We start from the raw sequence: 20050 nt of genomic DNA on the forward strand, positions 1-20050 counted from the left end.
AGAGCAGTGAGGCCTTCAGAGAATCACAGAATCACTAAGGTTAGAAAAGATCTTCGAGATCATCAGGTGCAAGCGTTAACCCAGCCCTGCCCCCTGATGCTGGAGAGGAGTCAGGGCCATGTTCTGGCACCAGGAGCAGGGTGCTGGGCAGGTGGGGAGGAGCAGGGGAGGCTTTAGTGGCAACTACAGCATGAGTAACACTTCAAACACTTTTGAGCCTCAGCTCTCAACAAGAACCAGGTACCCAAATGCAAGGGAGCACTCTGGTACTCTCCAAAGGGATGATGGCATTCCAGCACTCAGGAGCCTGGGGATAAATAAGCAGATGCAATTCCAGGCAGTCATTTTCCCAGACTGTTTGCTGCAGGCCTGCTGTTCCAGGTGCCTTGCATGGATGCACACGGGCTGCCAGCCTGCCAGAGAGGCAAATCAATCAACCATTTTAATTGTTTCACTGATTTATTGATGTCCCTGCACTATCACAGGGGCCACGACCCCTCCAGCACCCAGCAGCAAAAAGGCAAGAAAAACCAGATCGTGGTAGTTGCAGACAATACCACAGTGGTCAATCTGGTAATAGATGACCCCAGAGTTTGTCTGTGCAAACCCATTTAACCCCAGGCATTTCAGAAGCTGCATCTCCCACACTGGATAAGCTGTGAGCACTGCTGGGCCTGGGCAGGACAGGGCAGAACAAGCCTTTAGGAGTTACTTCAGACTTGACCACTAACTCAGCAGTACCAGCACACCCACCCCACCTCTCCAAGGAATCCAAACCAGACTGTTGCTTCTGCCTTGGGAAATCATGGAGACAGGGTTCTCTGGCACTGCCAGAGAAGAGAGAGTGAGCATCTCCCAGAGCCTGGAGGGTGTGTAATCTCCTGAAGCTGTCTGTGCTCTAGCTGAGCCCTCCACACAAGCCAGACCCAAAGCTTTCGAGCTCAGCATCATGGAAGGTTTATTTAAAAGTCATGGAGAGCATAAAAACTATAGATATTAAGGGTATTTCAACAGTCTACTGAGCCATGCTAAGCCATGCCAGGCCTGGCTGAGTCCACAGAGTTTACTCCTGCAGCACTGGAGCTTGTTTCTCTTTTCTCTTCTTCTTGGCTTTGTCTTGCTTCTGCTGGGTCTCCTGGACAACACTCCCTTTAGTTTTCTTTGCAGCTGGAGCCTGCTCAGCTTCATTGCCTGCAGCACCCTTTCTTTTTCTGTTTTTCCTCTTCCTTTTCTTCTTCTTCTCAGCCACAGCATCTCCTTCATTAGCAGTGGGGAGGTCCCCACCTCCTGCCTTTGCCACTCCGTTCTCCTTGCCCCCCCTGTTCAGATGCTTTTTGCTGCCACCAGGCACGAGGCCTTTCTTATGCTTGGGGATTTCTGTTCCCAGGGGCTGTTCCTCTGGGGCTGCTGGTTCTCCATCTTCCCCTGGTACCACCCCGTTCTCCTGGATGCCTTTCTTGCGATTCTTGCGTTTCTTGGTCTCTGGCAGGAAACCTTTTCTCTTCCTCTTGAGCAGCTCCACTCCCTGTGGGGGTTTACTGGCTGTCTTCTCTTTCTTGGGCTTCCTGCAGAGAGAATGCCAACAACCAAGAGCAGCTTAATTTACAGCCAGAGAACAGCGTGATCCATGTGACAGGCAGCCCATGAACAGGCAGAAGCACCAGACAGGTGCAGGAAGCACAGGATGAGGATGGGTATTATCCATGGAGGTGGGGTAATGCCTGCCTGTGGCCCTGGCTTTCTCAGTCTTCTGGCAACACATGATCAGGCATCAGACAAGTCAGTCATATGTTACAACCCGTTCCCATCAAGTACAAATCCCAAGATGTAAGCACACAGAACAGTGAGCCCAGAATTATTCCAAACAAGCATTAATGAGCGTCTCAACCCCACCGACCAAGGAGGTCCATTAAACTTCACCCTGAACTTGCTGCCTTGACTTCCTTTCTCTTCCCACCTCCCCACATCACCACACATAAGCAGGGCAGGCAGGCAGGCCCCCAGACAAGGCAGAGTGCCAGGATGCCAAGCACACGTACGTGTAGTTCAGCCAGCGCATGACGTTCCAGTAGAGAGAGTCGAGCCGTGGTGAATTCCCAATGTCTTCCAGCTGGTTCAGAGTGAGCAGCACTTCCTCCACCTCTGTCAGCTTCACATTCAGCTTCTGCAAGAGGCAAGAGGAGATCTGTGGAGTGAACTCAGGAGGGGCACTCACAGCAGCAGGGCACAGGGCATTCTTAGGGGAAGGCTGTGGCAGTAATTACCAATCCTGCCTGGCTCCTCCAAGCCACTGCCTTGAGTCTGTTTGCACCACTTCAGTTTGGGGCAAAAACTGGTGAGTCACACCATGCCATCAGCTACTGGGTTTGCTTGAAAACTTGAGTTTCTACCATGAGAGGCATGAGTCTAACAGAACTGCAGTGTCATAAAAAAACCTGGAAAGTTCAGTTCACTTTCCTTTCCTGTCCATGGCTGGGAAAAGAAGACACATGACTATGTACCCATCCAGGAGAAAAGCAGCAGCATGTTCAGTCTGGTTTCTAAAGATCTGGCACCCTCTTCTGTAACCCACTGCATAATCTCAGTCAAAATAGGCACAAGGGGGTGTCTCAAAGGCTATTCAGCTCCTACAGGAATCTTGGAAATGATCTCTCTTCTCCACCCACTTTCCTATTAGGTCTTCACAAAGAAACAGGCTGTGGTCTGAGCTCTGGGCTTATCAGTAGGAAACTGGGCTTTGACAATTCTGCTGCTTGTGGTGTTTTCCTCCAGTAAATACAACCAAATTAAGGAGGTATTTTGTCACCTACAGAAAATCTTTGCATGCTCAAAAAAGTAATTTTTTATTAGGGAAAGCAAAGAACAAAGCTTCACTTTTGCTCTTAAAGCTATTAAGTCTGGTTTTGGGAATCATAATCTCTGCAGTTCGGTGGAGAGGAAAGAGCAATCACCTGAGATAAAACCCACCCTCACTCTACCTCAGGCTGTATTTCTGCTGCTAAGAAAGCAGATGCCACCAGTGTTTGCTGAACACTGCATAAATTATCCTCTGGAGATCAGCTCATAAAGACTATGGATCACTCCTTCAGACAGGAGGGCTCTTCTGCCCTCAGATCCAAGCAGACATTCCCTCTGGAGGTACTTTTGGTAGGAAATGAGGTGGGATGTAGCAATCACATGGCAAAATATAAGTGTGACTTTTAAAAGACAGTCAGAAAACAGCCATTTGTCACATACTGGATCACACACTCACCTGCCCTGTCACAGTTTTAAGGAGAAAGTTCAACAGCTCCAAGCTCTTGGTAACTTTTTCTTTCTCAGCCTTAATGATGGGTTTTCCAAGTGTTTTCAAACACTGCAAATTAAATTAGAAGATTGAGAAGGAACACACATTAGATGGGGAAACAAATCACACTTCACAGGAGAAAGCAGAAAACAGGTAATGAATGGCAGGATTCACCTGTCAGCAAAGTAATTGTGGAACACAAATGCCACCAAACTCTGGAAAAGCTCAGGAAGGCACTTGGTGAAAGCTTCTGATACCCAGTTTAATTAAGAAACAACTGGACAAAGTAAGAGTAAGCAATATTACAGAAGCACAAACTTGCTGCTGTCCATAATTTCTAAGCTAAAGCACAGCTGGAGATGCTTTCCTGGAGAAAAAAAGAGGTACAATAATCCCTGACCCTGCCCTGGAAAGGCCAGGAAGCTGCCAGACCATAGACACACCTGATGGACCACAGCTACTCAGCTTCAGGAGCTGGGATTTACACACAAAGCATTACTGCAGAACTCCATTAATACTTATGCCCAGGAAATCCCAGGTGCCAGCCTATAACAGGGCTTGTCAAGCTTAAGTTCACCAAAGTAACTGAGGGAAAAATCTCTCCTGTGTTCTCTCTGTGTGCTGCAGGGTTTCTGAGACACTGAAAGATCTGGCTTAGAGGAAAATCACACCAAAGTTAGGTCAAATAAAAGGCAGTTATTTACAAAAAGGGCAGAAAATAGCCATAAAAAGGCAGCTGGATCAAAGAGGCAGCCCAGCAGCACTGATCCTCTGCCTGCAGCTGGTCCTTCATCCCTGCTTACTTGGTCCTTTTCCTCCCTACTCTATTTCTGTGTGGACAGCAAACCCCACACGGGTCACACTAACATGAAATAGGATTTGCAGAGACAAGTGTGCTATGGACAGTGCCATGTCCCATCAAAGCCTGTTTCTCTAGAGAAGGCTGCACCTGTGGCCAAGCCCTCCTTTCCTTGGAATTTGGACATTTCAACACAGCCAAGGGGCAAAGCCCATCCCATGCTCAGCATCCTCAGCTCCTCAGGCTGAAAAGTCCCTGCCAAAAACCTGTACCCAGCAGTGGTATGTGGTTCTCTCATAGATCCTGTATTCCAATTCTCCATCTATATCAGCACAAAGTTGGCAAATAAAATAAAAAATCCTTGCAGACACTGAGAGACATAAGAAATCTATTCCCCAAAGTAAGTTCTTTCAGTAATGACACTCGCAACTGAAAAATAATGATGCCCAGCAAGAGTGTAAGGAACACTTTCAGCATAAAAAGTGGGGAGACAAGATAACATGTCTGCAAAAACAGCAGCCTTCAAGTAGAATTATTCACTATCTGTACAGGCTCCACACCCTGGGAGTATCTTTTTTAAATAATAAAGATACAGTTATTTCCTGTTCAGGATGGTCCATTCAAGCCCTGTATTAGAAAGCCATTCTGCTGGCTGGAATTCAAGCTACAACTTCATCTGACTATCAATAACTTGCTAATTACTCTCTTCTGATATAGACAGATGCACTGCAACTCTATTCCAGAGCTGTCATTAACCTACAAGGTCACACAGTTCCACAGCTCTGAAGTCTCCCAGGTAAAAAGAGAGACAAATATAATGTGTGTGATTGGAAAAAAAATAAATCTTCACATGTAGGATATAAAACCCCATGGGTCAGGCACATTCAGTTTATTAGGCTTATCACTAATAATAAAATAATAATAAACAAAAAAGGCTGATTTACATAAACATTTTCTTTGTAATTTGAAGAACAAAATATTGCCAGGCTAACAGTCTTCCTTGTGGTTAAATCACCTTTCAGAGAGACTATTAGGGTGAGATCCTTCTAAGTTGTGCACAAGTTCACACTAAGAGAAAATCAGCATGGATTGTCAGGTCCTTGGGACAAGAATCAGGGCAGTGCTGTGAGATGGAGTCAAAGTGAAGTTAACTGTCATTTCATCTTATCAATATACAAACACTTTAGAATTAAAAAGGTGTTAAAAATAAATTGCATTTTCTCTTCACTGTACGTGAGTGATGCAGACAGCTGCATTTAAATCATGCTCACTTGGCTCTGCCTGTTCTTGCTGCCCTGATGCTTTGAAGGGCTTGAAACAAATCCTACTGAAGTCAACAGAAAAGTCCTGTAGCTCTGAAACAACACCTGAGGGGCTGATTTTCAGCACTACACAAGTTTTCAGGTGCTGGGGCAACTGGGACATGCATCTAGTAGGGGATACCCAACCAAATTCATGCAGACCTGTGGAAAGAAGAGTGGCTGGCCCAGCTGGAAATGGAAAACATCACTAGTGACTAAACATCTCTATTAAAAGCAGTGTTTTGCATGAATCTGGAAACACAACCACACATCCACCAATATAAACAGCCAGAAGCAAACTGGTACAATTCAGATGCTCTTCAAACAAAGAGCTCCCTACTGAAATGGATCCGTTTAAAACAGCTCTCAAAGACCAGGAAGGAACAAGGAAGGTGAGTGGAGAAGCCAAAGAAGCCACAGGGGAGCAGTAGATAATTCACTCCTACAGACTGTACAATTTTCTCTAGCCCAGAAGCAGAAGGATTGGCTTTAAGGAAGCTGGATTCAGGTAAAGTTTTACTGTTTCTCAACATATGCCTCCTCCCTTTCCCTTCTGCTACAAAGGTGTAAAACAAATCTGCTAATAAAGCACAAAACCACCACCACCTCTGTATGTGGTAGGTTGAGACAGTCAAGCCTCCCTAAAGACTTGAGCCCAGAGTCACTTCTTATCTTGATCTCACCACTCAGAGCACTTCCCATTAGCATTCCATGAGATGGCATCTCTAATTAGGCATTGCTTCATTCTCCTCCTCCCAATAGCAGGGAGAATGGAGCATTTGCTTCCATGGGATTTGTGTTGTTTGTGCTGTTTGCTTCAGTGGGATTTGTGTTATTTGTGTTAGCATGAGACACCAACACAAACATGCTCACTCTGGTTATGTAAAAGAAGCTGACTTTGGACTGGGACTGCTGGCAAACCTGAGGAAATGGCTCCCAGGGAATTAAATCCAAAGCCTCTTCAATGGGAAGAACTGGGTCCAGAAGTCAAAAGCAGCTTTCCCGAGAATTTATACAACTTAATCTCAAGTAATTATAAAACTTCCTGCTACACAGGGTACCAACCATTGTTTGCATGCTGTGTTCTGCTCCCTCACTCAGGTCCCCAAGTGACAAAATCAGCTCTGCCACCCAGCTGCAGAGGTCAATCATTTTACAGGCCTAGCCCGATTTTATTTGGGAAATGTATACAATCCAATCATAAAATTAAAGCAAAAGCTATTATGTAATAGATGGCAAACTGCAACACATAGCAAACATGCCTTAGAAGTAGTTTTCAGTCCTCTGCTGCACCCTTGGGAGATCCTTGAACACTGATCAGCTCACAAACACTTGCACAAGGCTGGTAAAGATGTTTTACACAGCAAAACTGAGGCACAAAGCAGGGGTTTGCTTCCAGCTATGCTGCAATTCATTGGTGGAGAGTTAAAGGAAAACCCAGGAGAACTTGTCTAACCACCTATTCTGTGATTCTCTGCCATGTGCTGTTCCAGAGGTTCCCAACTCCCTCTCTCCCTGGCCTCTGAAAGCACTACCAACCCAAGGGTCACACAGCCCAATGATGCAATACTAGAAGCAGAGAGACCACATGATTTATACCAAACAGCTACACTGCATCACTTCCTGATTTATGTTGCTTTTCTCCCATTTTCTGCTTTTCTCACTCTGCTGCTTCAGGAACAGCCAGTCTCACTTCACAGGGTATCTCAGTTACAGTTCCAGCTCAGCAATACCTGTGATGGTTAATCATGTCTGTACATCTGAGCTGCCAGCAGATCTGGGCAGGTCATTTTCCAAAAGAAAAAACTATGGAGGCAATTTTCACATGGAACTCCCATCTCACCTCAAGCCAACACAGCAATGCAGCTCCTGCCTCACCCTACGTGGATTCAGCTGGCAGAGATGGCTTTGTCTTGTTAGGTCAGACACGCTGCTTACAAAAGCCTCTGGCTGTTTCTGGAGGAGGGCACTCCTGGATCCAAAGTTCTCTGCTTCTCAGCTTTCTACAAGAACTGCACACTGCCAGCATCTTAACAATCAGTGGGTTTTATTATATCATTCATTCCTGTATCACATGGGAATATATCCCAACTGCTGCAGGATCCAGCCTTCGTTCCATGTCACATTGCACTTTTCAACATTCCCCCATCTTCACAAAGTGTAAAACAAGTTAGTCAGAGCACAGGAGGTGAATAGCTGCAGTAAATCAGTCACACAGGTAGGACAGAGAGCCGGCATGTAGTTATAACCACACAGCTCAGTTTCATAGTCCAAAACTCCCCTGAAACCCACCACATAGCAGAAGTGCTGTTTGTGCACCTAGAGCTAAAGTCAGCATCCCAGCCAGCACCCAACTTCCCTGCAGGGGAGATGGGAATATGCTGTTACATGGAGCCAATGCTTCTGGAAGTTTCCACATCCACACCTGCCTGCAACTCTGCCCCTTTCACAAGGACTACTGGGGGACACACTCAGCCCAGACCCACAAGACACAGCAGCATCTCAAGTTCCACAGAGTGCCCTGCCACTAGAGATAAGCTCAGCTCCCAGCTGGAACTTTGAATGCCATTTCATGTTTTTGCATTCCCAGCATGTCCTTCAGCCTAGTCCATTGTTTGAAACAAACAGCCCTTCCCCTCCATGGGATCAGCCTGACAGATCCATCACCGAGAGCTGGAGAAGGTCAGCCAGCTTGCATTCTTTCTGCACTCTGTGCTACCTCCATCCATCCCCTTCTCCCACACAGCAGACCAGAAGCTGATGGATGAATGTGTGGATTCATGGCTGGACACAGAACTAAGTCCTTCCCAGACACACCTTACACCACTGGACTCCTCAGGTAAAGTCTCTTCTCCAGCAGCAGAGCTCAGCAAAGGTTCCAACCCACAGAACGTCCCCAGCCACAAGGAGGAAGTGCCAGAAGTCTGAGCTCTGAATGCTGAGATCCCAGCTGTGCCCCAGCTCCGTGCTGCATGCAGCATCCCAGAACAGTGGCACCTGGGATGTTGCTGGTGGTATAGCTCAGGTCCCTGTGGTGGAATCACAGCCAGAGGGGCCCAGCAAGAGCATCTTGGGTCCTACAAGCCATGTCCAGTACCTGAGCCAAAGCACAAGATTTCCCATGCCACCATACAGGTGAGGTTCAGGAAGGACAGAACATGCCTGTGTTATTTGAGAGGTTAAGAATAAACTTAAGAAGACTGAAAGACTGCAGTGTTCTGTATGCTCACAGCTCCTGTTCCTATCCCATGTGAGCATACAGAATATTCTGTATGCTCAGTATCCCCTTGCCTCTCCTGTTATTCTGTTTGTGCTTCTCCTAAGAGGAATGAGGTACACCAGCATCCTTCCCCCATCTCACAGAGGCCAAGTAACATGATGCAACACAAACTATGACAGAGCTTCCCAAACCCAGACAGGCTAGCCCCAAATATTTCCTTTCATGATAATATTCACTATACAATAGATCCCAAGCCAGAACTCAGGGCTAAACCATGGAAGACAAAGAAGAGAGGAGGGAAGAGCAGTATGTCTCTTCACTCCAGTTTTCATCTATCCACAGAGCCACATCCATTTCCAACTCCATGTACACCAGGTACACAAAGAGAGGTTGCCACACCACTCACCTGAGCAGCACAGCAGCTGCTGCTGAGAGCACTGAAAGGCAGAAAAAGAAGCACTGACAGGCCCTCCTCCTCCAATCATTTTCTCTCACTAAGTTTCTGAAGACTGAAGGTATGAATGTTCAAAACTTACTTCCTTCTCAAAGGGTAGGAACCACCAAGCTTCTGCTTGCCCCTGATTGAGAAGGGAAGGCTGAAGACTAAGCAGACCCACATGCTGAAGGGTGTAAATAAAGACACTTTTGGTGATGTTTATTTTGGCAGTTATTAGAGGAAGGAGACAAAAAACCCAGAAGCCATCCTCACAGAAAATGTCAACACTTTCCCAAGTTTAATGATCTTGATCTATTTTTTTTTTCCCCAAGTCCATATGAAAATGCAGCAGGGAAAAAACAGCCAGGACAGCTGAGGGAATAGGGGAAAAGGAAGTTTCCACTGAGACATCCAGTATTCTGAAAGCACTTCAAAGATATCAGTTAAATCACTACTGGCCTCATTTTACAAGCAAAGAGGCTGAGAAAGGGCAATGAATTAACAATGTATAAAGATGGACAGATAAAGATTCAGGCAATCTTCAAGCAAAAAAATTGAAAGATGGCTTTTTTTCACATTTGATGAAGTCACTTTAATAATTTATCTCACTACAAATTAAGATACTGATAATCAAATGTGATGCCCTTCAGAAATTAAGGGCATGTCTACACTGGAAGGCCATTTAGTATATCCCTCTCTCCCCTACACATTCTCAGGAACTCCAGAGATTTATTTTAAATCCCCCACTGAACAACAGCATATTAACAAAACCCTGGAATGCTGTACAACAATGGTCTTCAGTGGAGCACAGTGACTTCCACATAATATAGAAAAGAGGCCTTGGGTTATCTATGCCATCCCTTCCCAGGCCATGTGATTCCCTACCTGTCCAGTCCAAGCCTAAGCAACCACCTAAGTGTATGGAGGCAACAAATGCATCTCACTGGGGTTCTGTGTAAGTGTCTGAAAGCCTCCAGCACTGGTGACTGGGAGTGCTTTGGTCTTGCACAGAACCTAGGTATTAGATTCTGTCATGGCTTTTACAGTGCAAGATCAAATGCCTAGATCCCATTTGGGTTTCAAACAGCCAACTGGAACACTGTCTGCTCTGCCTATTCCTTATGACACTGACAAAACAAGCAAAGGGAAAATCAGTAGTAAAGTTTCTCTCTTTTTATGATGTACTTGTTGAAGAAAGATAAAGGAAACCCTGAGGTAACTACTGTGTTCAAGCCAGAGAAAGCTATTTTAACAACAGTTTTCTGAGGGCTGTTTGGTTTTGAAGTTCACAGCCATAAAAATATGTATTTTCCGGACTATTCCCACTCCCTTTGACTTTCACATCATAACTGGGAGTTTCAGCATAAGTTGGGAGTTACACAGAACACCTCAGTTCAGGAGGGCAAGCTGGTCCCTAGGAAAGGGATGACAAAAAAGGTAATGAAATTATGTATTCAGAATCTGGAAGTTCCTGCCCTGAATTTGTCAGTGAGTTACTGAAAAGCTGGTACAGGTTCAAGATATCTCCAAAGCCAAGACAGTAATTTTGTAACATATAAAAAGAAAACATAAATATATCTAACAAGGGAAGTAAACACCAAAATGTGCCTACAGTGACAACCGAGAGAGCTGAAATATCAAATGAGATATATGACTGAGAGATCAAATTGAGAGGTGCTGGGTAGAGCCAAAACAGTGTGTGAGCCCTAGTGGACCCAGGGATCCCTCACCAAAACTGGGTGAGAGCTTCCTATATGGAATGGGGAACTGGACCTCTCGGGCTCTGCAATAACTTCACTGTGTTATTTGGGCAGCCTCACAACAATCAGCAGAGGTGACCGTGGGACAGACATCACTGCCCAACACACAGGAATGTTCTGGAGCCAAGTTAAGAGATGCTCAGATTGTCCAAGCACAAAAAAGGTCCCTGAGATGTCTCAGGAGACCCAAGTTTGATTCTTGGCTCAGCTCCCAGCCAAGGAGTGTCACCTGTAAAACAGGATGAACGGCTTTAGCAAACCAAATCCATTACGTCTTGGGTTTCTGCAAAATACTTTCTCCATTACATCAACAACTCACTGCTTTGAACTTCCTCTGTAAAGCACTTTGAGACCAACTGATAAAGAACAAAGCTCTCCAAGAGGAAAATGTTTCTGTCAAATGTTCCAGCATCCCAGGTGAGCTCTGTCACTTACAACATGAAGCAACACTATTTCCTTATACCGTGAACACAACTGAGCCATCCAGATCCACACTTGGAACACACTTGAGCAACTGTAGCAAGATTCTGCTTTGTGTAAAGTAACCATATGGAATTTGGGAGGCCAAAACTGTGCTAGAGCTGTTTTTCTGCTTCCTCACCTTTGCAGTGCAGGGCTGTGGACAACACTTTCTGCCCAGGTGCACAGCAGCAAAAGCCAAGAGCACCAACAGCAAGCAGGGCTCTCACACAAACAAGTCAACTCCAAAGTACTCAAAGGGACATGAAGACCTGCCTCACTGACAGTAAGGAGAGGGCAAACATGGATCCCTCATGGCCATGATGTATGTTTTATAAGCATGCTTAAACAGTTTGGGAACAAATAAGGTCAAGTTAGCTTATGTAAGCACAAGAGCCATTGCCTTGCAGCAGCTAAAGCTGCTATTTCAGGAATCTGTCTCTTCACTTAACGTTCCTGGCCGTTGATTCTCCCTCATCTGCCTCTTAGCTTTGCCTGCATAATTCAGTGATATCCAAGACTGCACTTGTCTCATATTGCTTCTTCCTCAGTTCCAGCTCCTATCACTGCCTACTAACCCATCCCAGATTTCCCTGGTGACGCTCCTCACCAAGGGATCTCAGCTGGTGTGCAGTGCAATCCCTGAGGCAAGACAGGATAAGCAGGTGGGCACCAGGAGACAATATCTTTTCCTCTCTGACAGCCATAAGCCTGCCAGGGCAATCCTGCACCTGGGGAGCTACAGCCTCTGAGCTGCAAATGTGACCCAGGACACAGAGCATGGCCAAGCCTTGAGGTGACAGTCTCCTTGGGAGTAACAGCACTGCTGGAATCACAAGAGCACATCAGTTAAAGAGTTGCAAACCTTTCCCTGGGTCAAAGAAAGGTACAAAATTCTCGATTACCATTTTTTTCCTCTTAAAACAACTGTTTGTGAGGGATGGTGGCAGGAATGGCCAATGACAAATATAGACATTTCAAGTAAAGGCAGGGCAATAAATATCATTTTCCACAGCATCCCACAGCTTTCAGTCCAAGTTCTCATAGGTAAGCACCCACATCTGCCAGAATCTACTCACATACCTCTAAAATCACAGCTGACCTAGAATGACCATGGAAACAAGTCTCAGAGGAAAAGAGATGAGACTGAGCTGCAGGAGAAACTCAGAGTTCTGCAAACACCCTCCCAGTCTCCAGCTAAGCAGGAGCTTGTGAGGACAGCAGCAACAGAAAGGGCTGTGGTTTAGTAGAAGCTCTTCCCAAACAAACTCTTCCCATAACTTCAACATCAAACCTGGAACTTCCACCCAACCTGTCAGAAGCTGACAGCTTCTCTGTCAACCAAGCACACAATGTCCACCTGGAGATTCAGGGCTAATAAACTGCTCAGCAAGTCACCTTAGTGGTGAAATAGTCTCTTTGACAAACACATACTTTCTACAGATTCTAAATTTGCTCAGTTCCCAGCCTCTGACTTCTACTACAAGAGATTTTTTTACCATCTTTAAACAGATCAGTGACACTGTGAATATCATTTTACTACACCACAGAGCCACTACACATATTTACAACTCTTACTCAGAGAAGTGAGCATTTCTGTACCACCAGGAAGACACAGAATTCCTTTTGCAGCTTTAGAAAGTTTTTCAGTACAAGTGCCAGCCTTTGGCTATGAATCAAAGCTGTTAGGTAAAACACAAAGTCCTTGACCCCTTCTCACTAGAGCAATATTTAATGTGCAGCAGCCCCACCCCACAGAGCCACACCAGCTGGGTTAAGTACCTTGGGGAAGCAGGAGGAAAGTAGATAAAACTTCCCACATGTATGAACAAAAAACAGCAGTCTGCAGAAATGTTATCTCAGGACTTTTTCAGGCCAAAAAGAGAAACAGCAGCTATATGCCACTGCCACTTAACAGTATGGGAGGCCTCCTGCCCACAGGGTAAACCTTGGACAACCCAAACAAACTGACAGTATTTCTCAGGAATTTTTCTTTAAACACACATGACCACAGAAATGAGAGGCACTGAGGAAACTTTAATAGCAAAGCTCATTATAATCTTGGATGGGTTGCAAGTTGCTAAACTCTCCCTGACAAGAACAACATAAAGGCATTGTAAATGTTTGTGGTTTCCCAGTGAATCACTGAGTTCTGCATGTATGCAGCTGCTAGAGAGAAACATGGAAATGACCAGGCTGGGAGGAGTGGCATGTTTTATGTAGCTGAGAAACAAAATCATACCTAACTCCACCCACTGGACTCCTGATGTAATCTTTAAATAAAAAGTATTTAATGAAACCGAGCATCCAGAATTATAAACAACATCTTTAAATTCCCTGTTTTAAACTTGCTTAGATTTTGTCCCTCTTTGACAGAAAGAAACAGATCTAATTGCTCTGTTTCAATACAGCAAATTATAGAATAGCCTAAATTACCATGTAGCCAGCATCTGAGTAATTAATGAAAGATACCCTTAGGAAGAGGTCATTATTACAGTTACGTAGAAACTCCAAGAGTGGAATCTCCCATGTCATCAAGTTTAGTCACCACATCACAACATTAATTTGGCTGCTTGGTTCCCCCCACACCAATCCACAAGAATAAAAGTCAATGGCATTTGCTTCTTCAACCTCCTGTCCCACAGATCATCTCCCATGTAATAGCTGCACCCAAACACTGTCCTCAGGTAAAATTTGCACTTGCTACTGACTCAGGAGCCCTGTAATTTCTGCTTCTTCTGTACAAATTATTTTCCAATGTATTTTAAGGTTTCCCTGATGAACAATATTAGCAAGGAAGTCGGGTCCAGAAGGCCTGCAATGCACCAGGAGCCAGAAGTCCAGTGCACCTCAGCTCTACTTTTGTGGCCCTGAAGTTCATTCCAATACAGAACTTGCATGACATGTCCTGAAATCATTGTTCACAATACCATTCCATTCTTTTTTCTTTTTCCATTTTTTTTTTAAACTTAAATTGATCTGTGTAAGTGTATTCCCAAAAATTCGAGCTCTGACTCTTGGATCAGCCTCACTGAGCTGCATCAGGAACACCACAGTGGTGTTACAAGAATTCTGCCAGCCTGGCAGGCACTACTCAGAGCTGGTGCCATCAGGCACAAGGTCTCTAAGACCACTTAAGCTGAGCACAGTCCCAGACTGCAGCTCTGAGATCAAGCACCAGACAAATGAAAGTAGCACCCATTAGGTGTCATCTGTACTTCAAACATGTTGGAGTTGTTACCTTTGTCACTTGGCTGATGCTTCTGGTGATCAATTCCTCCCACTCCTCCTCTGTAACAAAGAGCTTCAGTTCATGAAGTAGCAGAACTCTGTGGAGAAGCAAACAGGCCATGGCCTGAAAGAAAAAGGGGAGAGAAGAACATTAAACTCTCCAGGGAAAGTGTTAGCAATGTAAATACCCTGCTAAAGTGAACATCTACACACACCATCTAGGGGAGGCCAGCTTACAAAGGCTGCATATCCTCATCAAACAAGTACATCACAGACTGATTTGGGTTGGAAGAGACCCTAAAGATCATCTCATTCCAACCCCCTGCCAGGGACCAGTACAGGGACAGGGACACCTTCCACTATCCCAGGTTGCTCTAAGGCCCATCCAACCCGGCCTTGAACATGTCCAGGAATGGGGCATGCACAGCTTTCCTGGGCAATCTGCGCCAGGGACCCACCACCCTCCCAGAGAAGAATTTCTTCCTAATATCCAACCTAAACCTGCCCTCCTCCAGCAAAGGGCTCTGTTTGAAAACATTCTCTAGGTTGTTAGAGTCACCCCTCAGGAGACAGGGTGGTGGGTTTTGGTTGAATGCACATATATAAAAGAGAAGGTCAAAGAGGAGTGGAGGGATCATCACAGTTCTAGATTTAGGCACAAATATCCAAAACATGCTTTAGCAGCTGCTCCAAGGGCATCACTATTGGTCTCCTCAAGTTTTCAGGCAGCACCTTCAAGTGACTGCACCCTTTCCTGTGCCATGACCAATGCAATAGGCACAAATATTTAAAAAACAAAGCTGGCAGGATAGCAAGTGCTTCATTTCAAAGGAATAGTAGATGGGAACTGATGTTCAGAGCATCACTAGGCCTTGCCCTGGAGTCAAACTTGCTCATTAAGCCCCTACATTAACACAGCAATGAAAAGAACGGCCACTAGAAAACCAACAGTAATCTGCAATCTTCTTACATATCCTTTTCTATTCCAGAATTCCTATGTTAAGGCTTTCTTAGGTACAAGAGAAAAATGCAGCATTAGTCAAAGGCAAAATAGAAAAATGCACAAAATACAGTAATGAGGATTAGTACAAATAGCTTAGAGGATTTAAGGGGGAATTTTTTGTAGCAGTACTGAGTTAGTGAGCAAATTCTACTCATATAAAGAAAAAATCGTTGCCTCTAGCTGCCATCACACAGACCAAAATTGAATGCACTTACAAATATCAAAAATCAGAAGGATTTACAAGAGTTAATCTCATCCAAAGAAAGCAACGGCTGCTGTTCTTTAACCACGTATCACAGAAAACAAATGAGCAAAGTTTACAAAGCTCCTTATGAAAAACATTGAGATTAAAAGTCTGAGACCTCAAGGACAAAAGCAACCTGGTGATACCCAACCTGGCTTCCAGGGACCTCTTGGGTCAAACAGAAGCAACCTGAAAAACATGGAGAGAAAGCTAAAAACTTGTCTTGGGTCATTCCTAGGGAGCTATTTACTGAATAATTCAAAGTGAGCAAGAGAAGAAATCCCTGGCACTCCTGAGAGCAGTATGATCAGCCAGAGCCATAGGCAGTCAAACAGAACATGTCAGAAGTGTCTGTGTTTCCTACACAACACATTCCAGGCTTCTGGGACAGATGGGATAGTGGAACACAGGTTGCTCCCTGGAGAACATCAGCACTTGTATCTGTTTCACAACAGATAATGTCTCACATCCTTGCAAAGTTGCCTCCAGTTTGCACCAGTAGAGCCAGTGAAGAGAATTATCCAAACAGAAAGAGCTTTCATTACACACAGAAATTCTGTTCTTTACTGGAAGGTGAAAATGCAGCAGGGAACCAATGAGACCATGTCAGAAGATTTATGCTCATTCAATGAGAGAGAATACCCAAACACCATCTTCAAGGCAGGCAGGTTTACATATACCTTGTAATTATGGGGTGGCTGTGTCTTACAGAACAAATTATGGCATGCCTGCATGTGTCTACGTAGTGGAAACTCACTTCAGTGCAATTACAAAGAGAACCTGGCCCTCTGTAATTCATTCTGAAAAGCCCAGGCAGGATCACAAACCTCCAGCCACCAGCTCTTCTCTGAAAATTGCAAACACATTTACACTGCAAGTGGGTGTGAAGCAGAGAGAGGGGTGTGTTAAGGTATCCTGGGATATCTCAGGACTACAGGTTAACTCCAGAGGCACCAGTGACAAGGACCTGTTTGGGAACTGCTCCAGTCAGCAGCTCTGGAGACCTGAGACTTGTGCAGTGCACTGAGAACAGTCCCTGAATGGGACCTACAACACTTCACAAATGGACAAAAATAGCAGAAGATTCAAGACTCCCAGCTACTAAACTCCAGTTCAGTTCAGAAAAGAGGATTGTAATTCCCCACATATGTGCAGTCCCTGAAATGAGAATGTGAGAACAGTTCAAGCAGTTGACAGCCAGACTAGAGCTTTTTCTAAAGGGAGCTGTATGCTGCAGTGTATCCTGTGCACTGGAAGCCACCCAGTTGCCTAATCAAAACATTTTCTCCTTAATGTCAGTTTTTAAAAAGAACCATAAAATAGTAAAAACAATAATATAGTATAAAAAAACCCACAAGGGAAGTCTATTCAAGCAGGTGCAGTAGATACACATACAGACTCCCACACATCTCTATCAAGCATAAACTAAACAAGGCAGAAAGGCTCATTATCAGTCCATGTGGGACCAGAGAACAAACAATAACTAAGGGCAGTGCTGACCCTAAGATTTTCTGTGGCTTTATTCATTTCTCTCTTATCTACAACAATTACACAGAATACCATTCCATGCAAATGGTTGTGATTTCTTTCTGAAACAGGCAATGTGCTCACTACAGTAACCAGGATGTGCTGGCAGTTCCCAGGGGTGCTTACCCACCTTAGTCATATACTAAAAGGGAGTGTGAGTGGAGTGTGCACAACAAATCCTGCACATGAAGGACAAGACATCTGGCCTAACCATTAAATAAAGTAATGGATTAAAGCCCCACCAATCCAGACAGCTTTCCTATTGAAAGCAGGTATCTAGCCCAAGTAGGTCAGAAGTTGCTTTCCCCAGTCACCAGCCAGATGAGCTGGATGGAAAGGAACAGATCGAGATGTTTTCAATCACTCCAGTTGTGAAAGAGAAAAAGAACAAAACAAATAAGCCTTTGCAATACTGTAAAGATTCTGTCTGCAATCCTGAAGAGATGAAGGCATGACCTAAATTCAGAGTTGTTTTTCCAAAGAAAAGCACTCTGTTAATAGGAGGACACTTGTTCCTGATGCAAAAATAAAGACTTTTCAATCCCAGGTGATTTAGGATACTGGCTGGAGATGGCTTTGCAAACAAGTGAAAAAAACTGCCACCCAGGCACAGTCCTGAGGGAAAACACACTGAAATGAGCACTGCCACCATCAGAGGAGCAGGAACCTTAAGATGTGCCTGCACTGTGACACCAAGCCCCAACTCTGAGTATTCTCACAGCTCTTCTGCTGGGTGATCCCAAAGCAGTTTGCAGGCTACAGCTGAGTAATCCTTCCAAACTCCCTGACAGCCATTTCCATCTTTCAAGAAAGAGGCAGCAAGTTTGCCTGGCTTGTAGTGTGGCAAGAGCATCTTATTCCCTTTATGTTATATATATATATATATATATGGCAAACATTTTACCTGGAAAATTACAGGTTTGTGCAACTCAAATACATTTTTAGAAGTGAAGAAGCATTAGGAGTTTTATCAACATTCCACTGCTCTTGGAAGTCCAGGAGACAAAAATATAAAGCTGGTATCACACCATAGAGCCACTGGTATTTCAGAGCACTGATGTCTCCCTTCTGGCACAGAGCCTGCCCTGCCAGCACATCTGACTCAGTGCCAGCACACAGCATAAAACAGCAGCTCTCAGTGTGTAATCCTCAGCGTTAAGACTATTCTACAGCAACAGGGATATGGCAAAAAATAATTGCACTTTTGGAAATTCTTTCCTCCCAAGCCCTTTAAGACTGCAATCTCATGAATCACATGCTGCATTTGCGACAGATGCCACCAGGAAAGCTGGGTAAAAGAACAGAAGCCAAGAATAGGGGAAATTCTAAATAAGTTTTCTTTTAATTTTAATAAACAATTAAACTATGAAATAAAATCCTCAATTATCTGTAATTTATTACATGTTTAAAATAAATCAACCACCCCACTCCAAAATCAAAAAGCTCCACCTCAGAGCAATATTGGCTACAGGAGAACAACCTGTCATTTATTGCTACAGAGCAAATCCAGAGCAACATAGCAAAAGTCTCTTCCAATTACTCTTAAAGCTTTTTTTAAAAAGAAAACAGAGAGTATCCAAAGCCATGAAGCAAGTGCCAATCTAGTCCCATTTCTGCTCATACAAACTATTTTAATTTTACATTCACACTGGATGTGGGATGGAGACAAAGACTCCAACTGAGCAATCTTGAGTTTCAGGGTTTCTTACTTCTCAGCCATCAGTGATTGAGATTGATTCATCCATTTGAGTATTTCTGAGCCCATGAGCTACAAGTCTGTTTGATATTGGCTTGGCAGCTGAGTCCAAGTTAGAAACTCAGCCTTGAATGTTATTCAAAAGGAAAAATTATGAGAGGGATGGGACAATAAGACAACACAACAATAACTCTGTTCCCCACAGCAAATTCCCAGCAGGCTGTTCAGAGGCAATGGCTGTATATACCATGTATGCTGTGTATACCATACAATCATGGATTGGTTTGGCCTGGATGGGACACCTTAAAGCCCATCCTGTTCCACCCCTGCCATGGGCTTCCACTATCCCAGGTTGGTCCAAGTCCTGTCCAACCTCACCTTGAGCACTTCCAGAGAAATGCAGCTGCTCTGGGCAACCTGTGCCAGTGCCTCACCAGTCTCACAGGAAGGAATTCTTATTCCTTCCCAATATCCCATCTATCCCTGCCCTCTGGCAGTGGGAAGCCAATCCCCCTTGTCCTGTCACTCCATCCCTTGTCCCCAGTCCCTCTTCAGCTCTCCTGGAGCCACCTTAGGCACTAGAAGGGGCTCTGAGGTGTCCCTGGAGCTTTGCCTTTTCTCTTCATGATCACCCCAACTCTTCCTGCCTGGCTCCAGAGCCGAGGGGCTCCAGCTCTTGGAGTATCACCATTGGGGGAAGATGAGAAGAGGGACAGAACAGAATTCTTTCCAAATTTAAGGACAAACAAGAAATTATGCTTGAAGATCCTTAACATGTCAGGATGTTCCTCGCTGAACAAGCACCAAACACCAATTATTTACTTAAAATATACAAAACTTATTTGAATACTATAGATATAAAAAGTGAAAGCCAGAGGTGTTTAAGAAATGTTTGCCAAATAACTTTTCCTCAGTCCCCAAGATGTAACTGCAGTATCTCACACACAGCATGTGCACACAGACATGATTCACACATATTTCAAATCCAATAGGGAGGGAGGATAAGACAAAGCCCTGGCTGTGGCTTAAGAAAATTATTTTTGGTAACAAAAGCTTATTTTCCCTCCTCACCACCATGGAAACAAGTC

At 44.6% G+C, this 20050-nt stretch overlaps 1 protein-coding gene across 1 annotated transcript in view; it reads right to left on the bottom strand.

Moving 5' to 3' along the window:
- Window positions 1-1063: 1063 nt before the first annotated feature.
- The window catches only part of MYBBP1A (MYB binding protein 1a), a 55351-nt gene continuing 36364 nt past the window's right edge, over window positions 1064-20050 (bottom strand). Inside the window, exons 24-27 of the mRNA XM_062506958.1 lie at window positions 14503-14616; window positions 3254-3355; window positions 2040-2164; window positions 1064-1565 (exon numbers count right to left, since the gene is read on the bottom strand). Coding sequence (XP_062362942.1) covers window positions 1064-1565; window positions 2040-2164; window positions 3254-3355; window positions 14503-14616 — 843 coding nt within the window. The remainder of the gene's footprint in view (window positions 1566-2039; window positions 2165-3253; window positions 3356-14502; window positions 14617-20050) is intronic.

The sequence above is a fragment of the Cinclus cinclus genome, chromosome 22, assembly GCF_963662255.1.
Source record: "Cinclus cinclus chromosome 22, bCinCin1.1, whole genome shotgun sequence".
In the NCBI taxonomy this organism is placed as follows: Eukaryota; Metazoa; Chordata; class Aves; order Passeriformes; family Cinclidae; genus Cinclus; species Cinclus cinclus.